This window comes from Ascaphus truei, unplaced genomic scaffold (genome assembly GCF_040206685.1).
Source record: "Ascaphus truei isolate aAscTru1 unplaced genomic scaffold, aAscTru1.hap1 HAP1_SCAFFOLD_502, whole genome shotgun sequence".
NCBI lineage: Eukaryota > Metazoa > Chordata > Amphibia > Anura > Ascaphidae > Ascaphus > Ascaphus truei.
The window spans coordinates 129,423-152,613 of NW_027456833.1; the positions used below are offsets into that span (position 1 = coordinate 129,423).

The 23,191-nt window shown below is 51.9% G+C and overlaps 1 protein-coding gene across 1 annotated transcript in view; it reads right to left on the bottom strand.

Annotated features, from left to right (window-relative positions):
* Window positions 1-23,191, bottom strand: part of LOC142484990 (microtubule-actin cross-linking factor 1, isoforms 6/7-like) — a gene marked incomplete at its 3' end in the record, with an annotated part of 162,914 nt that overhangs the window by 24,135 nt on the left and 115,588 nt on the right. The window contains exons 12-14 of the mRNA XM_075584226.1: window positions 21,862-22,065; window positions 9,869-10,100; window positions 3,593-3,819 (exon numbers count right to left, since the gene is read on the bottom strand). Of these exons, the coding sequence (XP_075440341.1) occupies window positions 3,593-3,819; window positions 9,869-10,100; window positions 21,862-22,065 (663 nt within the window). The remainder of the gene's footprint in view (window positions 1-3,592; window positions 3,820-9,868; window positions 10,101-21,861; window positions 22,066-23,191) is intronic.

Genomic DNA, 23,191 nt, shown 5'->3' on the forward strand with positions numbered 1-23,191 from the left:
CTCACGTGTGCCCACAAATAGAGACATTACATAAGGGGGACATTGGCTCACGTGTGCCCACAAATAGAGACATTACATAAGGGGGACACTGGCTCAGGTGTGCCCACAAATAGAGACATTACATAAGGGGGGACACTGGCTCACGTGTGCCCACAAATAGAGACATTACATAAGGGGGGACACTGGCTCACGTGTGCCCACAAATAGAGACATTACATAAGTGGGACACTGGCTCACGTGTGCCCACAAATAGAGACATTACATAAGGGGGGACACTGGCTCACGTGTGCCCACAAATAGAGACATTACATAAGGGGGGACACTGGCTCACGTGTGCCCACAAATAGAGACATTACATAAGGGGGACACTGGCTCACGTGTGCCCACAAATAGAGACATTACATAAGGGGGGACACTGGCTCACGTGTGCCCACAAATAGAGACATTACATAAGTGGGGACACTGGCTCACGTGTGCCCACAAATAGAGACATTACATAAGGGGGGACACTGGCTCACGTGTGCCCACAAATAGAGACATTACATAAGGGGGGACACTGGCTCACGTGTGACCCAACCAGAGCAAGAAGTCAACCTCCAAGGGTCAAAAAGTCACACGTGGGCCCCTATATATCCTAAGCCAGAAGACACCCTGTGGCACCGTCAGACACCTCCCGGCAACAGCACCTCCTGTCTGTGTCACTATTTGACAGGAGGGCATAGTGACACAGGAAGGAGGGCATAGTGACACAGGCAGGAGGGCATAGTGACGCAGGCAGGAGGGCATAGTGACACAAGCAGGAGGGCATAGTGACACAGACAGGAGGGCATAGTGACAGACAGGAGGGCATAGTGACAGACAGGAGGGCATAGTGACACAGACAGGAGGGCATAGTGACACAGACAGGAGGGCATAGTGACACAGACAGGAGGGCACAGTGACACAGGCAGGAGGGCATAGTGACACAAGCAGGAGGGCATAGTGACACAGACAGGAGGGCATAGTGACAGACAGGAGGGCATAGTGACGCAGGCAGGAGGGCATAGTGACAGACAGGAGGGCATAGTGACACAGGCAGGAGGGCATAGTGACACAGACAGGAGGGCATAGTGACACAGACAGGAGGGCATAGTGACACAGACAGGAGGGCATAGTGACACAGACAGGAGGGCATAGTGACACAGACAGGAGGGCATAGTGACACAGACAGGAGGGCATAGTGACACAGGCAGGAGGGCATAGTGACACAGGCAGGAGGGCACAGTGACACAGGCAGGAGGGCATAGTGACACAGGCAGGAGGGCACAGTGACACAGACAGGAGGGCATAGTGACACAGACAGGAGGGCATAGTGACACAGACAGGAGGGCATAGTGACACAGACAGGAGGGCATAGTGACAGACAGGAGGGCATAGTGACACAGGCAGGAGGGCATAGTGACAGACAGGAGGGCATAGTGACATAGGCAGGAGGGCATAGTGACAGATAGGAGGGCATAGTGACACAGACAGGAGGGCATAGTGACACAGACAGGAGGGCATAGTGACGCAGGCAGGAGGGCATAGTGACAGACAGGAGGGCATAGTGACACAGACAGGAGGGCATAGTGACACAGACAGGAGGGCATAGTGACACAGACAGGAGGGCATAGTGACACAGGCAGGAGGGCATAGTGACACAGGCAGGAGGGCACAGTGACACAGGCAGGAGGGCACAGTGACACAGGCAGGAGGGCATAGTGACACAGGCAGGAGGGCATAGTGACGCAGGCAGGAGGGCATAGTGACACAGACAGGAGGGCATAGTGACACAGGCAGGAGGGCATAGTGACACAGGCAGGAGGGCACAGTGACACAGGCAGGAGGGCATAGTGACAGACAGGAGGGCATAGTGACACAGGCAGGAGGGCACAGTGACACAGACAGGAGGGCATAGTGACACAGACAGGAGGGCATAGTGACACAGGCAGGAGGGCACAGTGACACAGGCAGGAGGGCACAGTGACAGACAGGAGGGCATAGTGACACAGACAGGAGGGCATAGTGACACAGGCAGGAGGGCATAGTGACACAGGCAGGAGGGCATAGTGACACAGACAGGAGGGCACAGTGACACAGACAGGAGGGCATAGTGACACAGACAGGAGGGCATAGTGACACAGGCAGGAGGGCACAGTGACACAGACAGGAGGGCATAGTGACACAGGCAGGAGGGCACAGTGACAGACAGGAGGGCATAGTGACGCAGGCATGAGGGCATAGTGACACAGGCAGGAGGGCACAGTGACACAGACAGGAGGGCATAGTGACACAGACAGGAGGGCATAGTGACACAGGCAGGAGGGCACAGTGACACAGACAGGAGGGCATAGTGACACAGGCAGGAGGGCATAGTGACAGACAGGAGGGCACGGTGACACAGACAGGAGGGCATAGTGACGCAGGCAGGAGGGCATAGTGACACAGACAGGAGGGCACAGTGACACAGGCAGGAGGGCATAGTGATACAGGCAGGAGGGCATAGTGACACAGGCAGGAGGGCATAGTGACAGACAGGAGGGCACAGTGACAGACAGGAGGGCATAGTGTCACAGATAGGAGGGCATAGTGACACAGACAGGAGGGCATAGTGACGCAGGCAGAAGGGCATAGTGACAGACAGGAGGGCATAGTGACACAGACAGGAGGGCACAGTGACAGACAGGAGGGCATGGTGACAAAGACAGGAGGGCACAGTGACGCAGGCAGGAGGGGACAGTGACGCAGACCGGAGGGCACAATGACGCAGACAGGAGGGCATAGTGACACAGACAGGAGGGCACAGTGACACAGACAGGAGGGCATAGTGACACAGACAGGAGGGCATAGTGACACAGGCAGGAGGGCACAGTGACACAGACAGGAGGGCATAGTGACACAGGCAGGAGGGCATAGTGACACAGGCAGGAGGGCATAGTGACAGACAGGAGGGCACAGTGACAGACAGGAGGGCACGGTGACAGACAGGAGGGCATAGTGACACAGGCAGGAGGGCACAGTGACACAGACAGGAGGGCATAGTGACACAGACAGGAGGGCATAGTGACACAGGCAGGAGGGCACAGTGACACAGACAGGAGGGCATAGTGACACAGGCAGGAGGGTACAGTGACACAGGCAGGAGGGCATAGTGACAGACAGGAGGGCACAGTGACAGACAGGAGGGCACGGTGACACAGACAGGAGGGCATAGTGACGCAGGCAGGAGGGCATAGTGACAGACAGGAGGTCACAGTGACAGACAGGAGGGCATAGTGACGCAGGCAGGAGGGCACAGTGACACAGGCAGGAGGGCATAGTGTCACAGATAGGAGGGCATAGTGACACAGACAGGAGGGCATAGTGACGCAGGCAGAAGGGCATAGTGACAGACAGGAGGGCACAGTGACAGACAGGAGGGCATGGTGACAAAGACAGGAGGGCACAGTGACACAGACAGGAGGGCACAGTGACACAGACAGGAGGGCACATAAACCCTACAGAGCTTTTCATGGCAGGTCATACTGGCAGCAAAGGTGTGATACCCATAGATGTGTTGATGCTGTTACAGTACCTGCATGTCATCGAGCCGGATTCTGATGGAGTCGGAGTCAGACCCGTGCTCCTCCGTGTCCAGAACAATCTGCTGGGTGTCACTGAGGGTCAGAGCCAGGTCCGAGAGGCCATGCCAGAAACGCTCAGCCAAGGTGAGGAGGCCGGTCAGCCAGCGATCACGCTCCTCTGCCCGCCCGTGCTGGCACTGCCACTTCGCCAACAACTGCTCCATGCGCTGCTGGATCACTGAGTGGGAAGGGAAGGGAGGTCAGAGAAGGAAAAGAAGGGAGCACAGGCGGAGGAGGTGGAGAGGAGGGAGCACAGGGTCAGAGGAGGGAGATGAGAGAGGGCCGGTCAGAAGGTGGCACTGAGAGAGGAGGGTCAGCAAAAGTGAGAGGTGTGTCACTAGGGAGGATGGGTCAGCAGAAAGAGATGAACGACAGCAGGGACAAAAGGTGAAGTACAGGGGCAGTGGGGTCATGGAGGGATACAGTGGAGGGAGAGCAGGGTCAGGAAGTGGATAGGATAAAGGGCCGGGTTATGAGATGGAGTGGAGGGAGAGCAGGGTTATGAGATGGAGTGGAGGGAGAGCAGGGTTATGAGATGGAGTGGAGGGAGAGCAGGGTTATGAGATGGAGTGGAGGGAGAGCAGGGTTATGAGATGGAGTGGAGGGAGAGCAGGGTTATGAGATGGAGTGGAGGGAGAGCAGGGTTATGAGATGGAGTGGAGGGAGAGCAGGGTTATGAGATGGAGTGGAGGGAGAGCAGGGTTATGAGATGGAGTGGAGGGAGAGCAGGGTTATGAGATGGAGTGGAGGGAGAGCAGGGTTATGAGATGGAGTGGAGGGAGAGCAGGGTTATGAGATGGAGTGGAGGGAGAGCAGGGATATGAGATGGAGTGGAGGGAGAGCAGGGTTATGAGATGGAGTGGAGGGAGAGCAGGGTTATGAGATGGAGTGGAGGGAGAGCAGGGTTATGAGATGGAGTGGAGGGAGAGCAGGGTTATGAGATGGAGTGGAGGGAGAGCAGGGTTATGAGATGGAGTGGAGGGAGAGCAGGGTTATGAGATGGAGTGGAGGGAGAGCAGGGTTATGAGATGGAGTGGAGGGAGAGCAGGGTTATGAGATGGAGTGGAGGGAGAGCAGGGTTATGAGATGGAGTGGAGGGAGAGCAGGGTTATGAGATGGAGTGGAGGGAGAGCAGGGTTATGAGATGGAGTGGAGGGAGAGCAGGGTTATGAGATGCAGTGGAGGGAGAGCAGGGTTATGAGATGGAATGGAGGGAGAGCAGAGTTATGAGATGGAGTGGAGGAAGAGCAGGGTTATGAGATGGAGTGGAGGGAGAGCCGGGTTATGAGATGGAGTGGAGGGAGAGCAGGGTTATGAGATGGAGTGGAGGGAGAGCAGAGTTATGAGATGGAATGGAGGGAGAGCAGGGTTATGAGATGGAGTGGAGGGAGAGCAGGGTTATGAGATGGAGTGGAGGGAGAGCAGGGTTATGAGATGGAGTGGAGGGAGAGCAGGGTTATGAGATGGAGTGGAGGGAGAGCAGGGTTATGAGATGGAGTGGAGGGAGAGCAGGGTTATGAGATGGAGTGGAGGGAGAGCAGGGTTATGAGATGGAGTGGAGGGAGAGCACGGTAATGAGATGGAGTGGAGGGAGAGCCGGGTTATGAGATGGAATGGAGGGAGAGCCGGGTTATGAGATGGAGTGGAGGGAGAGCAGGGTTATGAGATGGAATGGAGGGAGAGCAAGGTTATGAGATGCAGTGGAGGGAGAGCAGGGTTATGAGATGGAATGGAGGGAGAGCAGAGTTATGAGATGGAGTGGAGGGAGAGCCGGGTTATGAGATGGAATGGAGGGAGAGCCAGGTTATGAGATGGAATGGAGGGAGAGCCGGGTTATGAGATGGAGTGGAGGGAGAGCAGGGTTATGAGATGGAGTAGAGGGAGAGCAGAGTTATGAGATGGAATGGAGGGAGAGCAGGGTTATGAGATGGAGTGGAGGGAGAGCAGGGTTATGAGATGGAGTGGAGGGAGAGCAGGGTTATGAGATGGAGTGGAGGGAGAGCCGGGTTATGAGATGGAGTGGAGGGAGAGCAGAGTTATGAGATGGAGTGGAGGGAGAGCAGGGTTATGAGATGGAGTGGAGGGAGAGCAGGGTTATGAGATGGAGTGGAGGGAGAGCAGGGTTATGAGATGGAGTGGAGGGAGAGCCGGGTTATGAGATGGAGTGGAGGGAGAGCAGGGTTATGAGATGGAGTGGAGGGAGAGCAGGGTTGTGAGATGGAGTGGAGGGAGAGCCGGGTTATGAGATGGAGTGGAGGGAGAGCAGAGTTATGAGATGGAGTGGAGGGAGAGCAGGGTTATGAGATGGAGTGGAGGGAAAGCAGGGTTATGAGATGGAGTGGAGGGAGAGCAGGGTTATGAGATGGAGTGGAGGGAGAGCAGGGTTATGAGATGGAGTGGAGGGAGAGCAGGGTTATGAGATGGAGTGGAGGGAGAGCAGGGTTATGAGATGGAGTGGAGGGAGAGCAGGGTTATGAGATGGAGTGGAGGGAGAGCAGGGTTATGAGATGGAGTGGAGGGAGAGCAGGGTTATGAGATGGAGTGGAGGGAGAGCAGGGTTATGAGATGGAGTGGAGGGAGAGCAGGGTTATGAGATGGAGTGGAGGGAGAGCAGAGTTATGAGATGGAGTGGAGGGAGAGCAGGGTTATGAGATGGAGTGGAGGGAGAGCAGGGTTATGAGATGGAGTGGAGGGAGAGCAGGGTTATGAGATGGAGTGGAGGGAGAGCAGGGTTATGAGATGGAGTGGAGGGAGAGGAGGGTTATGAGATGGAGTGGAGGGAGAGCAGAGTTATGAGATGGAATGGAGGGAGAGCCGGGTTATGAGATGGAGTGGAGGGAGAGCCGGGTTATGAGATGGAGTGGAGGGAGAGCAGGGTTATGAGATGGAGTGGAGGGAGAGCCGGGTTATGAGATGGAGTGGAGGGAGAGCAGGGTTATGAGATGGAGTGGAGGGAGAGCCGGGTTATGAGATGGAGTGGAGGGAGAGCCGGGTTATGAGATGGAGTGGAGGGAGAGCAGGGTTATGAGATGGAGTGGAGGGAGAGCAGGGTTATGAGATGGAGTGGAGGGAGAGCAGGGTTATGAGATGGAGTGGAGGGAGAGCAGGGTTATGAGATGGAGTGGAGGGAGAGCAGGGTTATGAGATGGAATGGAGGGAGAGCCAGGTTATGAGATGGAGTGGAGGGAGAGCAGGGTTATGAGATGCAGTGGAGGGAGAGCAGGGTTATGAGATGGAGTGGAGGGAGAGCCGGGTTATGAGATGGAGTGGAGGGAGAGCAGGGTTATGAGATGGAGTAGAGGGAGAGCAGAGTTATGAGATGGAATGGAGGGAGAGCAGGGTTATGAGATGGAGTGGAGGGAGAGCAGGGTTATGAGATGGAGTGGAGGGAGAGCAGGGTTATGAGATGGAGTGGAGGGAGAGCCGGGTTATGAGATGGAGTGGAGGGAGAGCAGAGTTATGAGATGGAGTGGAGGGAGAGCAGGGTTATGAGATGGAGTGGAGGGAGAGCAGGGTTATGAGATGGAGTGGAGGGAGAGCAGGGTTATGAGATGGAGTGGAGGGAGAGCCGGGTTATGAGATGGAGTGGAGGGAGAGCAGGGTTATGAGATGGAGTGGAGGGAGAGCAGGGTTGTGAGATGGAGTGGAGGGAGAGCCGGGTTATGAGATGGAGTGGAGGGAGAGCAGAGTTATGAGATGGAGTGGAGGGAGAGCAGGGTTATGAGATGGAGTGGAGGGAGAGCAGGGTTATGAGATGGAGTGGAGGGAGAGCAGGGTTATGAGATGGAGTGGAGGGAGAGCAGGGTTATTAGATGGAGTGGAGGGAGAGCAGGGTTATGAGATGGAGTGGAGGAAGAGCAGGGTTATGAGATGGAGTGGAGGGAGAGCAGGGTTATGAGATGGAGTGGAGGGAGAGCAGGGTTATGAGATGGAGTGGAGGGAGAGCAGAGTTATGAGATGGAATGGAGGGAGAGCCGGGTTATGAGATGGAGTGGAGGGAGAGCAGGGTTATGAGATGGAGTGGAGGGAGAGCAGAGTTATGAGATGGAATGGAGGGAGAGCAGGGTTATGAGATGGAGTGGAGGGAGAGCCGGGTTATGAGATGGAGTGGAGGGAGAGCAGAGTTATGAGATGGAGTGGAGGGAGAGCAGGGTTATGAGATGGAGTGGAGGGAGAGCAGGGTTATGAGATGGAGTGCAGGGAGAGCCGGGTTATGAGATGGAGTGGAGGGAGAGCAGGGTTATGAGATGGAGTGGAGGGAGAGCAGGGTTATGAGATGGAGTGGAGGGAGAGCAGGGTTATGAGATGGAGTGGAGGGAGAGCCGGGTTATGAGATGGAGTGGAGGGAGAGCAGAGTTATGAGATGGAGTGGAGGGAGAGCAGGGTTATGAGATGGAGTGGAGGGAGAGCAGGGTTATGAGATGGAGTGGAGGGAGAGCCGGGTTATGAGATGGAGTGGAGGGAGAGCCGGGTTATGAGATGGAGTGGAGGGAGAGCAGGGTTATGAGATGGAGTGGAGGGAGAGCAGGGTTATGAGATGGAGTGGAGGGAGAGCCGGGTTATGAGATGGAGTGGAGGGAGAGCAGGGTTATGAGATGGAGTGGAGGGAGAGCAGGGTTATGAGATGGAGTGGAGGGAGAGCAGGGTTATGAGATGGAGTGGAGGGAGAGCAGGGTTATGAGATGGAGTGGAGGGAGAGCAGGGTTATGAGATGGAGTGGAGGGAGAGCAGGGTTATGAGATGGAGTGGAGGGAGAGCAGGGTTATGAGATGGAGTGGAGGGAGAGCAGAGTTATGAGATGGAGTGGAGGGAGAGCAGGGTTATGAGATGGAGTGGAGGGAGAGCAGGGTTATGAGATGGAGTGGAGGGAGAGCAGAGTTATGAGATGGAATGGAGGGAGAGCCGGGTTATGAGATGGAGTGGAGGGAGAGCAGGGTTATGAGATGGAGTGGAGGGAGAGCAGGGTTATGAGATGGAGTGGAGGGAGAGCCGGGTTATGAGATGGAGTGGAGGGAGAGCAGGGTTAGGAGATGGAGTGGAGGGAGAGCAGGATTATGAGATGGAGTGGAGGGAGAGCCGGGTTATGAGATGGAGTGGAGGGAGAGCCGGGTTTTGAGATGGAGTGGAGGGAGAGCAGGGTTATGAGATGGAGTGGAGGGAGAGCAGGGTTATGAGATGGAGTGGAGGGAGAGCAGGGTTATGAGATGGAGTGGAGGGAGAGTAGGGTTATGAGATGGAGTGGAGGGAGAGCAGGGTTATGAGATGGAGTGGAGGGAGAGCAGGGTTATGAGATGGAGTGGAGGGAGAGCAGGGTTATGAGATGGAGTGGAGGGAGAGCAGGGTTATGAGATGGAGTGGAGGGAGAGCAGGGTTATGAGATGGAGTGGAGGGAGAGCAGGGTTATGAGATGGAGTGGAGGGAGAGCAGGGTTATGAGATGGAGTGGAGGGAGAGCCGGGTTATGAGATGGAGTGGAGGGAGAGCAGAGTTATGAGATGGAGTGGAGGGAGAGCAGGGTTATGAGATGGAGTGGAGGGAGAGCAGGGTTATGAGATGGAGTGGAGGGAGAGCAGGGTTATGAGATGGAGTGGAGGGAGAGCAGGGTTATGAGATGGAGTGGAGGGAGAGCCGGGTTATGAGATGGAGTGGAGGGAGAGCAGGGTTATGAGATGGAGTGGAGGGAGAGCCGGGTTATGAGATGGAGTGGAGGGAGAGCAGAGTTATGAGATGGAGTGGAGGGAGAGCAGGGTTATGAGATGGAGTGGAGGGAGAGCAGGGTTATGAGATGGAGTGGAGGGAGAGCAGGGTTATGAGATGGAGTGGAGGGAGAGCAGGGTTATGAGATGGAGTGGAGGGAGAGCCGGGTTATGAGATGGAGTGGAGGGAGAGCAGGGTTATGAGATGGTATAGAAGGATCAGGAGGTGAAGAGGACGGAAGGGGTTGGAGGTAGAGTGGAGGAAGTCACGGGAGGGGAAGCAGAGTAGGGAGAGCAGAAGGGGAGAGGTGTATCAGGAGGGAGAGTGGGTCAACGTAGGGAGATAAGAGGGGGATAAAATGAGGCAGAGCAGGTTCAGTAGGTGGAGAAAAGTGAGGGAGGAGTTAAAGCAGGGTCAGGAGGAGTGAGATCGGGGTCAGGGAGGGAGATACTGGGTTAATCACAGACACAGATCCCCACATGGTCACACAGTATCTGGGTTGGAGACAGTCCCTTCCAGACACCTGGATACCTTTAGCGGTGGGCTGAGAGCCCCCAGCCAGCATGCTGGATACAAGCTCCGTCCCCTGTCTGCTGATGGTCTCCAGAGTAACCCCCAACTTCTCCAGCTCGCCCTGGACCAGCGAGTTATCCCGGAGATGCTCGCAGATACGAGAGGGATCCCCGCGCACAGAGGGATAGCTCTGCAGCCGGTAGCTCAGCCTCTCCAGGCACTCATTCATCAGCTCCATCCTCTCACTGAGCTACGGGAGGAAGAGGAGGGGGTTACACAGACCCCGCCAAACACTGCTCTCATTCATCAGCTCCATCCTCTCACTGAGCTACAGGAGGAAGAGGTTACACAGACCCCACCAAACACTGTGCTCATTAATCAGCTCCATCCTCTCATTGAGCTACGGGAGGAGGAGGAAGAGGTTACACAGACCCCGCCAAACACTGCTCTCATTCATCAGCTCCATCCTCTCACTGAGCTACGGGAGGAAGAGGTTACACAGACCCCGCCAAACACTGCTCTCATTCATCAGCTCCATCCTCTCACTGAGCTACGGGAGGAAGAGGAGGAGGTTACACAGACCCCGCCAAACACTGCTCTCATTCATCAGCTCCATCCTCTCACTGAGCTACGGGAGGAAGAGGAGGGGGTTACACAGACACCGCCAAACACTGCTCTCATTCATCCGCTCCATACTCTCACTGAGCTACGGGAGGAGGAGGTTACACAGACCCCACCAAACACTGCTCTCATTCATCCGCTCCATCCTCTCACTGAGCTACGGGAGGAGGAGGTTACACAGACCCCGCCAAACACTGCTCTCATTCATCAGCTCCATCCTCTCACTGAGCTACGGGAGGAAGAGGAGGAGGTTACACAGACCTCGCCAAACACTGCTCTCATTCATCAGCTCCATCCTCTCACTGAGCTACGGGAGGAAGAGGAGGAGGTTACACAGACCCCGCCAAACACTGCTCTCATTCATCAGCTCCATCCTCTCACTGAGCTACGGGAGGAGGAGGAGGAGGAGGAGGTTACACAGACCCCGCCAAACACTGCTCTCATCCATCAGCTCCATCCTCTCACTGAGCTACGGGAGGAGGAGGAGGAGGAGGTTACACAGACCCCGCCAAACACTGCTCTCATTCATCAGCTCCATCCTCTCACTGAGCTACGGGAGGAAGAGGAGGAGGTTACACAGACCCCGCCAAACACTGCTCTCATTCATCAGCTCCATCCTCTCACTGAGCTACGGGAGGAAGAGGAGGGGGTTACACAGACACCGCCAAACACTGCTCTCATTCATCAGCTCCATCCTCTCACTGAGCTACGGGAGGAAGAGGTTACACAGACCCCGCCAAACACTGCTCTCATTCATCAGCTCCATCCTCTCACTGAGCTACGGGAGGAAGAGGAGGAGGTTACACAGACCCCGCCAAACACTGCTCTCATTCATCAGCTCCATCCTCTCACTGAGCTACGGGAGGAAGAGGAGGAGGTTACACAGACCCCGCCAAACACTGCTCTCATTCATCAGCTCCATCCTCTCACTGAGCTACGGGAGGAAGAGGAGGAGGTTACACAGACCCCGCCAAACACTGCGCTCATTCATCAGCTCCATCTTCTCACTGAGCTACGGGAGGAAGAGGAGGAGGTTACACAGACCCCGCCAAACACTGCTCTCATTCATCAGCTCCATCCTCTCACTGAGCTACGGGAGGAAGAGGTTACACAGACCCCGCCAAACACTGCTCTCATTCATCAGCTCCATCCTCTCACTGAGCTACGGGAGGAAGAGGAGGGGGTTACACAGACACCGCCAAACACTGCTCTCATTCATCAGCTCCATCCTCTCACTGAGCTACGGGAGGAAGAGGTTACACAGACCCCGCCAAACACTGCGCTCATTCATCAGCTCCATCTTCTCACTGAGCTACGGGAGGAAGAGGAGGAGGTTACACAGACCCCGCCAAACACTGCTCTCATTCATCAGCTCCATCCTCTCACTGAGCTACGGGAGGAAGAGGTTACACAGACCCCGCCAAACACTGCTCTCATTCATCAGCTCCATCTTCTCACTGAGCTACGGGAGGAAGAGGAGGAGGTTACACAGACCCCGCCAAACACTGCTCTCATTCATCAGTTCCATCCTCTCACTGAGCTACGGGAGGAAGAGGTTACACAGACCCCGCCAAACACTGCTCTCATTCATCAGCTCCATCCTCTCACTGAGCTACGGGAGGAAGAGGAGGAGGTTACACAGACCCCGCCAAACACTGCGCTCATTCATCAGCTCCATCTTCTCACTGAGCTACGGGAGGAAGAGGAGGAGGTTACACAGACCCCGCCAAACACTGCTCTCATTCATCAGCTCCATCCTCTCACTGAGCTACGGGAGGAAGAGGTTACACAGACCCCGCCAAACACTGCTCTCATTCATCAGCTCCATCCTCTCACTGAGCTACGGGAGGAAGAGGAGGGGGTTACACAGACACCGCCAAACACTGCTCTCATTCATCAGCTCCATCCTCTCACTGAGCTACGGGAGGAAGAGGAGGAGGTTACACAGACCCCGCCAAACACTGCGCTCATTCATCAGCTCCATCTTCTCACTGAGCTACGGGAGGAAGAGGAGGAGGTTACACAGACCCCGCCAAACACTGCTCTCATTCATCAGCTCCATCTTCTCACTGAGCTACAGGAGGAAGAGGAGGAGGTTACACAGACCCCGCCAAACACTGCTCTCATTCATCAGCTTCATCCTCTCACTGAGCTACGGGAGGAAGAGGAGGAGGTTACACAGACCCCGCCAAACACTGCTCTCATTCATCAGCTCCATCCTCTCACTGAGCTACGGGAGGAAGAGGAGGGGGTTACACAGACACCGCCAAACACTGCTCTCATTCATCAGCTCCATCCTCTCACTGAGCTACGGGAGGAAGAGGAGGGGGTTACACAGACCCCGCCAAACACTGCGCTCATTCATCAGCTCCATCTTCTCACTGAGCTACGGGAGGAAGAGGAGGAGGTTACACAGACCCCGCCAAACACTGCTCTCATTCATCAGCTCCATCTTCTCACTGAGCTACGGGAGGAAGAGGAGGAGGTTACACAGACCCCGCCAAACACTGCTCTCATTCATCAGCTCCATCCTCTCACTGAGCTACGGGAAGAAGAGGAGGAGTTTACACAGACCCCGCCAAACACTGCTCTCATTCATCAGCTCCATTTTCTCACTGAGCTACGGGAGGAAGAGGAGGAGGTTACACAGACCCCGCCAAACACTGCTCTCATTCATCAGCTTCATCCTCTCACTGAGCTACGGGAGGAAGAGGAGGAGGTTACACAGACCCCGCCAAACACTGCTCTCATTCATCAGCTTCATCTTCTCACTGAGCTACGGGAGGAAGAGGAGGAGGTTACACAGACCCCGCCAAACACTGCGCTCATTCATCAGCTCCATCCTCTCACTGAGCTACGGGAGGAGGCGGTTACACAGACAAACACTGCCCCTCACATATCACCAAACAACGCCGTCTCTTCCGGTTATCGCCACAGGTAAAGTGATGTCACGCCTGTGATGATTACCGGAAGAGACGGCGAGTAAACCTGCCGGGAACACATGGAGACACGGTTATATTTATAGCTTAAACAGAGGCGATTCTTCCTAAACACAGCTACTTACCTCCGACCTTATATATAGATAATACATGGCAATGTCACCACAGTATATCTCCGGCAATTATATCGTATGCCAATAGAATTGCATATCTATATGGTGCGTGTATCTGCATGTATATGCGATAGTGTGGAGATGATATGCACTATTTTGGTTTAATAACTTTTAGCTTCTAATAATATATATATATATGTATATATATATTATATACAGTGATAACACACGACAACATCACCATAAAAGGCATTCAGACTATGTGCTAAAAGGAAATCTATATCTATATGGTGTTTTGGGTTGTATGTATATGCAAGAATCGGGAGATACCTACTGTTTTTACTGTTTTGTGTATTTGTTCATTTGTATATACAACCTCTTTTACTGGATTTAGGATGTCTCCTGATATGTGTATTCGATCGGATTAACAATTACCTACCTTCTCTCGTGTACCGATTATTTGGGTTTGTTATCTTGTGTTCCCTTTAAATACGGATTATTCAACCGGGTAGAAAGATTTGAATATCTACCGGGTTATATTCTCTACGTCTCCTCACTGGGGGTTTTATCCTTTGTCTGCACTGTATATATATATATATATATATATATATATATATATATTCACTGTATATATTTGTTCACGGGTTTCATCGCTACTAAGATTATTAATAAAACATTATTATTTGATTTTAATGACGTGATTGCACCGTTGAGTCTGATCACTACTCCCGCTATACAAATAGGTGGTTATATTGCTCCAAACCATGGGTCTATATATATACCCTATATACTGATGCTGCGGCCGTTATTGGAACACTTCACGCGTCATGTACTTCGGAATCCCGGTGTGAAACCGCGGGATGAATTCCAGCGTTCCCGCACTAAGATGCGAGCGCGGCGAGAGCAGGAAAACGAAGATTAGTGTTCTGGCTTTTAAAAACATGAGATTGACACAATAGCACAGTGACACAGTGACACAGTGACACAGTAACACAGCGACACAGCGACACAGCGACACAGCGACACAGTAACACAGTAACACAGTGGCACAGTGACACAGTGACACAGTAACACAGTAACACAGTAGCACAGTGACACAGCGACACAGCGACACAGCGACACAGCGACACAGCGACACAGCGACACAGTAACACAGTAACACAGTGGCACAGTGACACAGTAACACAGTAACACAGTAACACAGTAACACAGTGACACAGTAGCACTGTAACACAGTAGCACGGTAACACAGCAGCACAGTAACACAGTAGCAGAGTAACAGAGTGACACAGTGACACAGTAGCACAGTAACAGAGTGACACAGTAACACAGTAACACAGTAGCACAGTAGCACTGTAACAGAGTGACACAGTGACACAGTAGCACAGTAACAGAGTGACACAGTGACACAGTAACACAGTAGCACAGTAGCACTGTAACACAGTAGAACGGTAACACAGTAGCACGGTAACACGGTAGCACAGTGACACAGTAACACAGTAACAGAGTGACACAGTGACACAGTAGCACAGTAACAGAGTGACACAGTAACACAGTAGCACAGTAACAGAGTGACACAGTGACACAGTAGCACAGTAGCACAGTAACACAGTAGCACAGTAACAGAGTGACACAGTGACACAGTAGCACAGTAACAGAGTGACACAGTGACACAGTAACACAGTAACACAGTAACACAGTAGCAGAGTAACAGAGTGACACAGTGACACAGTAGCGCAGTAACACAGTAGCACAGTAGCACACTAGCACAGTGACACAGTAGCGCAGTGACACAGTAGCACAGTAACAGAGTGACACAGTGACAGTAGCACAGTAACAGAGTGACACAGTGACACAGTGACACAGTAGCACAGTAGCACAGTAACACAGTAGCACAGTAACAGAGTGACACAGTGACACAGTAGCACAGTAACAGAGTGACACAGTGACACAGTAACACAGTAACACAGTAACACAGTAGCAGAGTAACAGAGTGACACAGTGACACAGTGACACAGTAGCGCAGTAACACAGTAGCACAGTAGCACAGTAACAGAGTGACACAGTGGCACAGTGACACAGTAGCGCAGTGACACAGTAGCACAGTAACAGAGTGACACAGTGACACAGTAGCACAGTGACACAGTAGCACAGTAGCGCAGTAGCATTGTAACAGAGTGACACAGTGACACAGTAGCACAGTAACAGAGTGACACAGTGACACAGTAACACAGTAGCACAGTAGCACTGTAACACAGTAGCACGGTAACACAGCAGCACGGTAACACAGCAGCACGGTAACACGGTAGCACAGTGACACAGTAGCACAGTAACAGAGTGACACAGTGACACAGTAGCACAGTAACAGAGTGACACAGTAACACAGTAGCACAGTAACAGAGTGACACAGTGACATAGTGACATAGTAGCACAGTAACACAGTAGCACAGTAACAGAGTGACACAGTGACACAGAAGCACAGTAACAGAGTGACACAGTAACACAGTAACACAGTAACACAGTAGAACGGTAACACAGTAGCACGGTAACACGGTAGCACAGTGACACAGTAGCACAGTAACAGAGTGACACAGTGACACAGTAGCACAGTAACAGAGTGACACAGTAACACAGTCGCACAGTAACAGAGTGACACAGTGACATAGTGACATAGTAGCACAGTAACAGAGTGACACAGTGACACAGTAGCACAGTAACAGAGTGACACAGTAACACAGTAACACAGTAACACAGTAGCACAGTAACAGAGTGACACAGTGACACAGTAGCACAGTAGCGCAGTAACACAGTAGCACAGTAACACAGTAACACAGTGGCACAGTGACACAGTAGCGCAGTGACACAGTAGCACAGTAGCACAGTAACAGAGTGACACAGTGGCACAGTGACACAGTAACACAGTAGCACAGTAGCACAGTAACAGAGTGACACAGTGGCACAGTGACACAGTAGCGCAGTAACACAGTAGCACAGTAACAGAGTGACACAGTGGCACAGTGACACAGTAGCACAGTGACACAGTAGCGCAGTAACACAGTAGCACAGTAACAGAGTGACACAGTGACACAGTGACACAGTGACACAGTGACACAGTAGCACAGTGACACAGTAGCGCAGTAACACAGTAGCATAGTAACAGAGTGACACAGTGACACAGTGACACAGTAGCACAGTGACACAGTAGCGCAGTAACACAGTAGCACAGTAACACAGTGACACAGTAGCGCAGTAGCACAGTGACACAGTAGCACAGTAACACACTAACACAGTGACACAGTGACACAGTGACACAGTAACAGAGTGACACAGTAGCACAGTAACACAGTAACACAGTGACACAGTGACACAGTAACAGAGTGACACAGTAGCACAGTACTGTACACATTACAATTCATCCATTTTATTGCAAACAAAAGAAACAGAATCCATGAAATTCAAACAAAACATCCACGATAAGCGCGGGTGCCTGGGGCGATTAGCGCGGGTGCCTGGGGCGATTGGCCGCGTTTCATGCTGCGTGGGAAACAGCAGAGAACTCAAAATCGGCGCCTAGATGTGTTCGAATAACGGCCGCTGCATCAGTACAGTAAGTGGATGTTTTGCACGTGACAAAGACCTATTAGGTGGAAACGTTGTGTATGCTTAAATTAATTTTCCCTTTTTTGAAATCCGTGTGCCCCATCTCCTATTTTCCTTTTCGTAAGCAGTGGATTGGATGCAGCCGAGCGTACATTGAAGGGAGCCCCGGTAACTGTATCAATCTCTTTATTATAATGTGGGGTGCAGCTTTTATCCCGTGTTTTATTGCTTTATTATTCTCCTGCCATACAGACTTTGGAGTTTAATTATAGGGCTTTAGTCACCCCTGCTGGTCATATGTTCAGGTGCAGTATGTTCAGGTGCAGTGTGTTCCGGTGCAGTGTGTTCCGGTGCAGTGTGTTCAGGTGCAGTGTGTTCCGGTGCAGTGTGTTCCGGTGCAGTGTGTTCCGGTGCAGTGTGTTCCGGTGCAGTGTGTTCCGGTGCAGTGTGTTCCGGTGCAGTGTGTTCAGGTATAGTATGTTCAGGTGCAGTATGTCATTATTTCCCTCTGCACCAAGTCTGTTTTATGCTGTATCATTTGGTGAGCGGTTTGTCACTATGTTTATGAGATGACCCATATAACTCCTCCTTTTACCCCATATACCCCCTCCCTATAACTACTCCAGGATGGGCTGCAGGTGAGCTCCTGCAGGGGAGCCAGGATGGCCTTAGACCCAGGGGTTGGTGGCTGTGAGTTGGAGATGGAAGTAGGAGAGGCCGCAGGCTGCCGCAGTGGTGTAGGCCTTGGTGAGGCTGATTGCAAGGTACAGGAGAGTTTGGAGAGAAAGGAAAGGGCAGAACAGAATCTGCTTAAAAAACAAGAGAAACAAGCTTTTTTTAAAGAAGTATAACAGGAAGGTAGAAGAATTGGAAATAGAAAATATTAAGTTAAAGAGATGTCGTGGTTGTGAGGTAGACACGCGCAAGAAGCAAATAAATCATCTGCATGTTGAATTAACCCGGTTGGAGGTTGAGATTGCTAAAATAACAGGGGTTCCAGTCAAACAGAAACGTTCCCTTTTAAAAACTATTGAAATGCTAACCCACAGTGCTGAACAGGGTGCTGAGAAGGGCGCAGAACAGGGTGCTGAGAAGGGCGCAGAGCAAAATGCTGAGCAGGGTGCAGAGCAAAGTGCAGAACAAGGCGCAGATTCATATTGTGGAAACGGAAGCCAAAACCCCATTAAATGCTCACAAGAAAAGATACGTTTGGTGACACCTACAAGAAGTGGGAGAGAAACTAGATCCCAGAACAAGTCTGCAAAGTCTAAAGATAAAACAGAGAACTTATCCCAGGAAAATTCTGATTCAGATCCTGACAGTTTAATTCCACCAACTGCCAAGAAACCCCCAAAGGGTAAAGTTGCAAAAAAAAAGAAAGCAAAGGACCGGAGGCTAAAGGTTTCCACGGGAGAAGGTAACAGCCCTGTAATAGGGTCCAAAGACTTCAGGGAAGGGGACTCACCTCAGGGTGTATCAGACTGTGAGCAAGGATCTGTTCCAGAGCTTCCAGCATCCCAGGGGTTAATAGCAGAAGCAGCAGAAGATCTGATTAAAAGACCATTGCATGCAAAGAAAGCAGCAGACACCTGTGATGTGGGGTTATCTCAGACTCCCACCCTGGGAGAAGTTAAAGAAATTACAAAGAAATCTGGAGAGCAGCAAAGCAAGAACCTAGAAACTCTGAGAGGAGATCAGCTGGAAATGGAGTTTGTGCCTGAGAGCAGTGAGCCAGAGAACCCATGCTCACATGGACTTACAGAACCACACCCTGCTTATTAGCTGGTCCTGGGATTCAGAACTCTGAGAGGGGAGAACAACAGGTGGTAATTAGCAGCAATGGAGACAGCATTAACCCTGTAGTGCCTGGGAGTGAAGTTAAGGTTGTAGAGACTGAAAGTGCTGCTCCTATCCAAACAGTTCCTGATAGAGTGGCCCAACCAGAAGATGGGGTAAAGCAAAGTAATGGCATCAAGGTAACCCCAGTTCACACAGCACCCCCTTCAGCCTGGAGTGGGAGATCCTTTGTGAGCGCTGTGACCAGAAATGCACAACCTTTAAAAAGGAGGAACATGGTAAAGTTGAGATATAAGGGCGCAGAGGAGATGAAGCCTGACAGGATTTTTGTAGGAAAACATCTATTGAAAGAATCTTTGGGCTTCAGTGCAGATTACATTTACGCCCTTATCCATGTTCCAGGTTCATGCGAATAAGATGTCAGCTTTAAGAGACCTCAGGCTCTGGACTACTTCTGGACAAAATATGAGAGTCTTAAAATTCAGAATTATGGAAGTCCTTTGCTGCTATTCCTGTGTCCAAACCGGAAACAAAGTCGGTAACAATTCTCTTCAGACACGAATCAGTCCCAATATCAGATATTCTGATATGGCTTGGCAGACAATGCGAAGTACTGGCTCCACCTACAAGAATTATGGATTCGGAAGAAATTTGGGTTGGAGGTTGGAAGGTGCAAGTCAGACTTTGGCGACATGGCAATGTTACAAAGCATTTGCCCAACTCCTTCTTCATAGGAAGAGAAAAAGGAAATTGTTTTTACTATGGGCAGCCAACCTTGTGCCATAGATGTGGTTCAGCCAGACATTTAAGCATGTCTTGTGATGTTCTAAAATGCAACTTGTGCCACTCCTTGGGCCACGAGAGGGCAAGTTGTACAAACATCAGATGTAATTTATGCGATAAATTTGGACATTCATATACGAATTGCGCAGAAGCCTGGCATAATATTTCAAAAGTATGGGAGCAGGAAGTGGACTTCGAAGACAATGAAGCACTTTACGACCGGGCCCTGAAAGTTGCAGACAGAATATCTCTGGATCCGCCTGCAGATGGGGTTGGTCTGGTTCAGCCTAGGGATGGCGCTTGCTTAGATCCTCCTGGGGACGGAGCTTGTCCTGGACCACCTGTGGATGCAGTTTGCTCAGATACTCTTACAGAAAAAACAATTATTGTGAGTGTAAACAAGGCCCAGGAAATGTCAGTAGACCCCTTAGCAGGAACCTCCTCAAATCTAATCAGTTGATCCTACTTTGATGGAAACCCATGTGAGGGAAAATAATAATAAAGAAAAAGAAAGTGAGCAGATTTGGGCACAGGGAAAAAAAGAAAAGGAAGAAGAGCATGGTAAAAAAAACTTGGAGGGACTCTTCGACGTCCTGCAGGTCCCGCTGGTAAAGTTCCTCAGGTAGCTATGAAAAACCGTTTTTCTGCTCTCAGAAAGGATTGGGAGTCAAGAGCTGAGGACTCCGACGATGTAGAGGAACTTTCCTTATCCGAAGAGGAACATACTATGGATGTTTCCAGAGAGACAGACTCGGACATGATCCCACCTTCAGTGACCGTCAAGAGGTTTCGGTCATTGGGGGATAATGTGGGGGAAAAGAAAAAGTAATACCGTGTGGTTTTTTGGGGGTTTTTTTTTGGGGGGGGGAGGTGGGCGGTAGGGGGGCTTAAAATATTTGTTCATTAATTAATCCTTTAAAGGTAGCAGCTATTAATGTTATAGTTAAGGCTTTTATTTAGTTTCAATTAAAATGTGTAGAAATGGAATGTGAAGTAGCTGTTGGGGAGAAAGGTGGAACAAATGCTGAGTTAATATTGATATAATATAAGTTTGTACATAATGAGCAGTTTTTGTTTGAAATGGTTTACTATGGAATGGAATGTTGGAAAAAAATTTCAATAAAAAGAGTTCCTCCTATTACCCCATATAAACCCTAACTATAACTCCTCCTATTACCCCATATAAACCCTAACTATAACTCCTCCTATTACCCCATATACGCCCTCCCTATAACTCCTCCTATTACCCCATATAAACCCTAACTATAACTCCTCCTATTACCCCATATACGCCCTCCTTATAACTCCTCCTATTACCCCATATAAACCCTAACTATAACTCCTCCTATTACCCCATATATGCCCTCCCTATAACGCCTCCTATTACCCCATATAACCCCTAACTATAACTCCTCCTATTACCCCATATAACCCCTAACTGTAACTCCTGATATTACCCCATATAACCCCTAACTATAACTTCTGCTATTACCCCATATAACCGCTCCCTATAACTCCTCCTATTACCCCATATAACCCCTAACTATAACTCCTCCTATTACCCCATATACGCCCTCCCTATAACTCCTCCTATTACCCCATATAACCCCTAACTATAACTCCTCCTATTACCCCATATACGCCCTCCCTATAACTCCTCCTATTACCCCATATAACCCCTAACTGTAACTCCTGATATTACCCCATATAACCCCTAACTATAACTTCTGCTATTACCCCATATAACCGCTCCCTATAACTCCTCCTATTACCCCATATAACTCCTCCTATTACCCCATATAACTCCTCCTATTACCCCATATAACTCCTCCTATTACCCCATATAACTCCTCCTATTACCCCATATAACCGCTCCCTATAACTCCTCCTATTACCCCATATAACCGCTCCCTATAACTCCTCCTATTACCCCATATAACCCCTAACTGTAACTCCTGCTATTACCCCATATAACCGCTCCCTATAACTCCTCCTATTACTCCATATACCCGCCCCTCCTCCTGACACACACAGGGTATAATACGTGCTGAGTACCTTGCTGTGTTTTGGGAGATGCCCCTGAGAATAACCCTAACCCTAAAACACATTGAACATGGCGAATCAGGTCAGTGGCGTTACATTTGCCTGTTGTCCTCACCTGGCTGAAACGGGGAACGGTATCTTCCAAGATGGCGGAAGCTTGGCGCACAGACTCCCGGATTGCCCCGTACTGCTTCTCTGCGGCCTGGAAGCGTAGTCGGAAGGCGCCTCCCCCCTCCGGGCTCAGCTCGGAGAGTTTGCAGGACACCCTGTGAAGCTTCGTCACCAGCGGCTTGTGCTCAGCAATCACCTCCCGCAGGCTCTGGGGGTCAAAGAGGGGGAGCGTTCACTCACTGCCCCCCCCCCCCAGGGGAGCGTTCACTCACTGCCCCCCCCAGGGGAGTGTTCACTCACTGCCCCCCCCAGGGGAGCATTCACTCACTGCCCCCCCCAGGGGAGCGTTCACTCACTGCCCCCCCCAGGGGAGCGTTCACTCACTGCCCCCCCCAGGGGAGCGTTCACTCACTGCCCCCCCAGGGGAGCATTCACTCACTGCCCCCCCCAGGGGAGTGTTCACTCACTGCCCCCCCCAGGGGAGCGTTCACTCACTGCCCCCCCCAGGGGAGCGTTCACTCACTGCCCCCCCAGGGGAGCATTCACTCACTGCCCCCCCCCCAGGGGAGCATTCACTCACTGCCCCCCCCCCCCAGGGGAGCGTTCACTCACTGCCCCCCCCCAGGGGAGCGTTCACTCACTGCCCCCCCCAGGGGAGCTTTCACACACTGCCCCCAAGGGGGAGCGTTCACTCACTGCCCCCCCCCAGGGGAGCGTTCACTCACTGCCCCCCAGGGGAGCGATCACTCACTGCCCCCCAGGGGGAGCGTTTACTCACTGCCCCCCCAGGGGAGAATTCACTCACTGCCCCCCCAGGGGATCGTTCACTCACTGCCCCTCAGGGGGAGCGTTCACTCACTGCCCCCCAGGGGGAGCGTTCAGTCACTGCCCCCCAGGGGGAGCGTTCACACCTAATATCCCTGCCCCCCCAGGGGGAGAATTCACATCGAATCCCACTTCCCCCAGGGGGAGCGTTCACACCTAATCCCTCTGCTTCCCCACCCCCCAGCCAGGGCTGGAAATATACCTGCCTCGCACACAGAGTATCAGTGAGAGATAGCCTCGCACACAGCGTATCAGTGAGAGATAGCCTCGCACACAGCGTATCAGTGAGAGATAGCCTCGCACACAGAGTATCAGTGAGAGATAGCCTCACACACATTGTATCAGTGAGAGATAGCCTCGCACACAGAGTATCAGTGAGAGATAGCCTCGCACACAGAGTATCAGTGAGAGATAGCCTCGCACACAGAGTATCAGTGAGAGATAGCCTCGCACACAGAGTATCAGTGAGAGATAGCCTCACACACATTGTATCAGTGAGAGATAGCCTC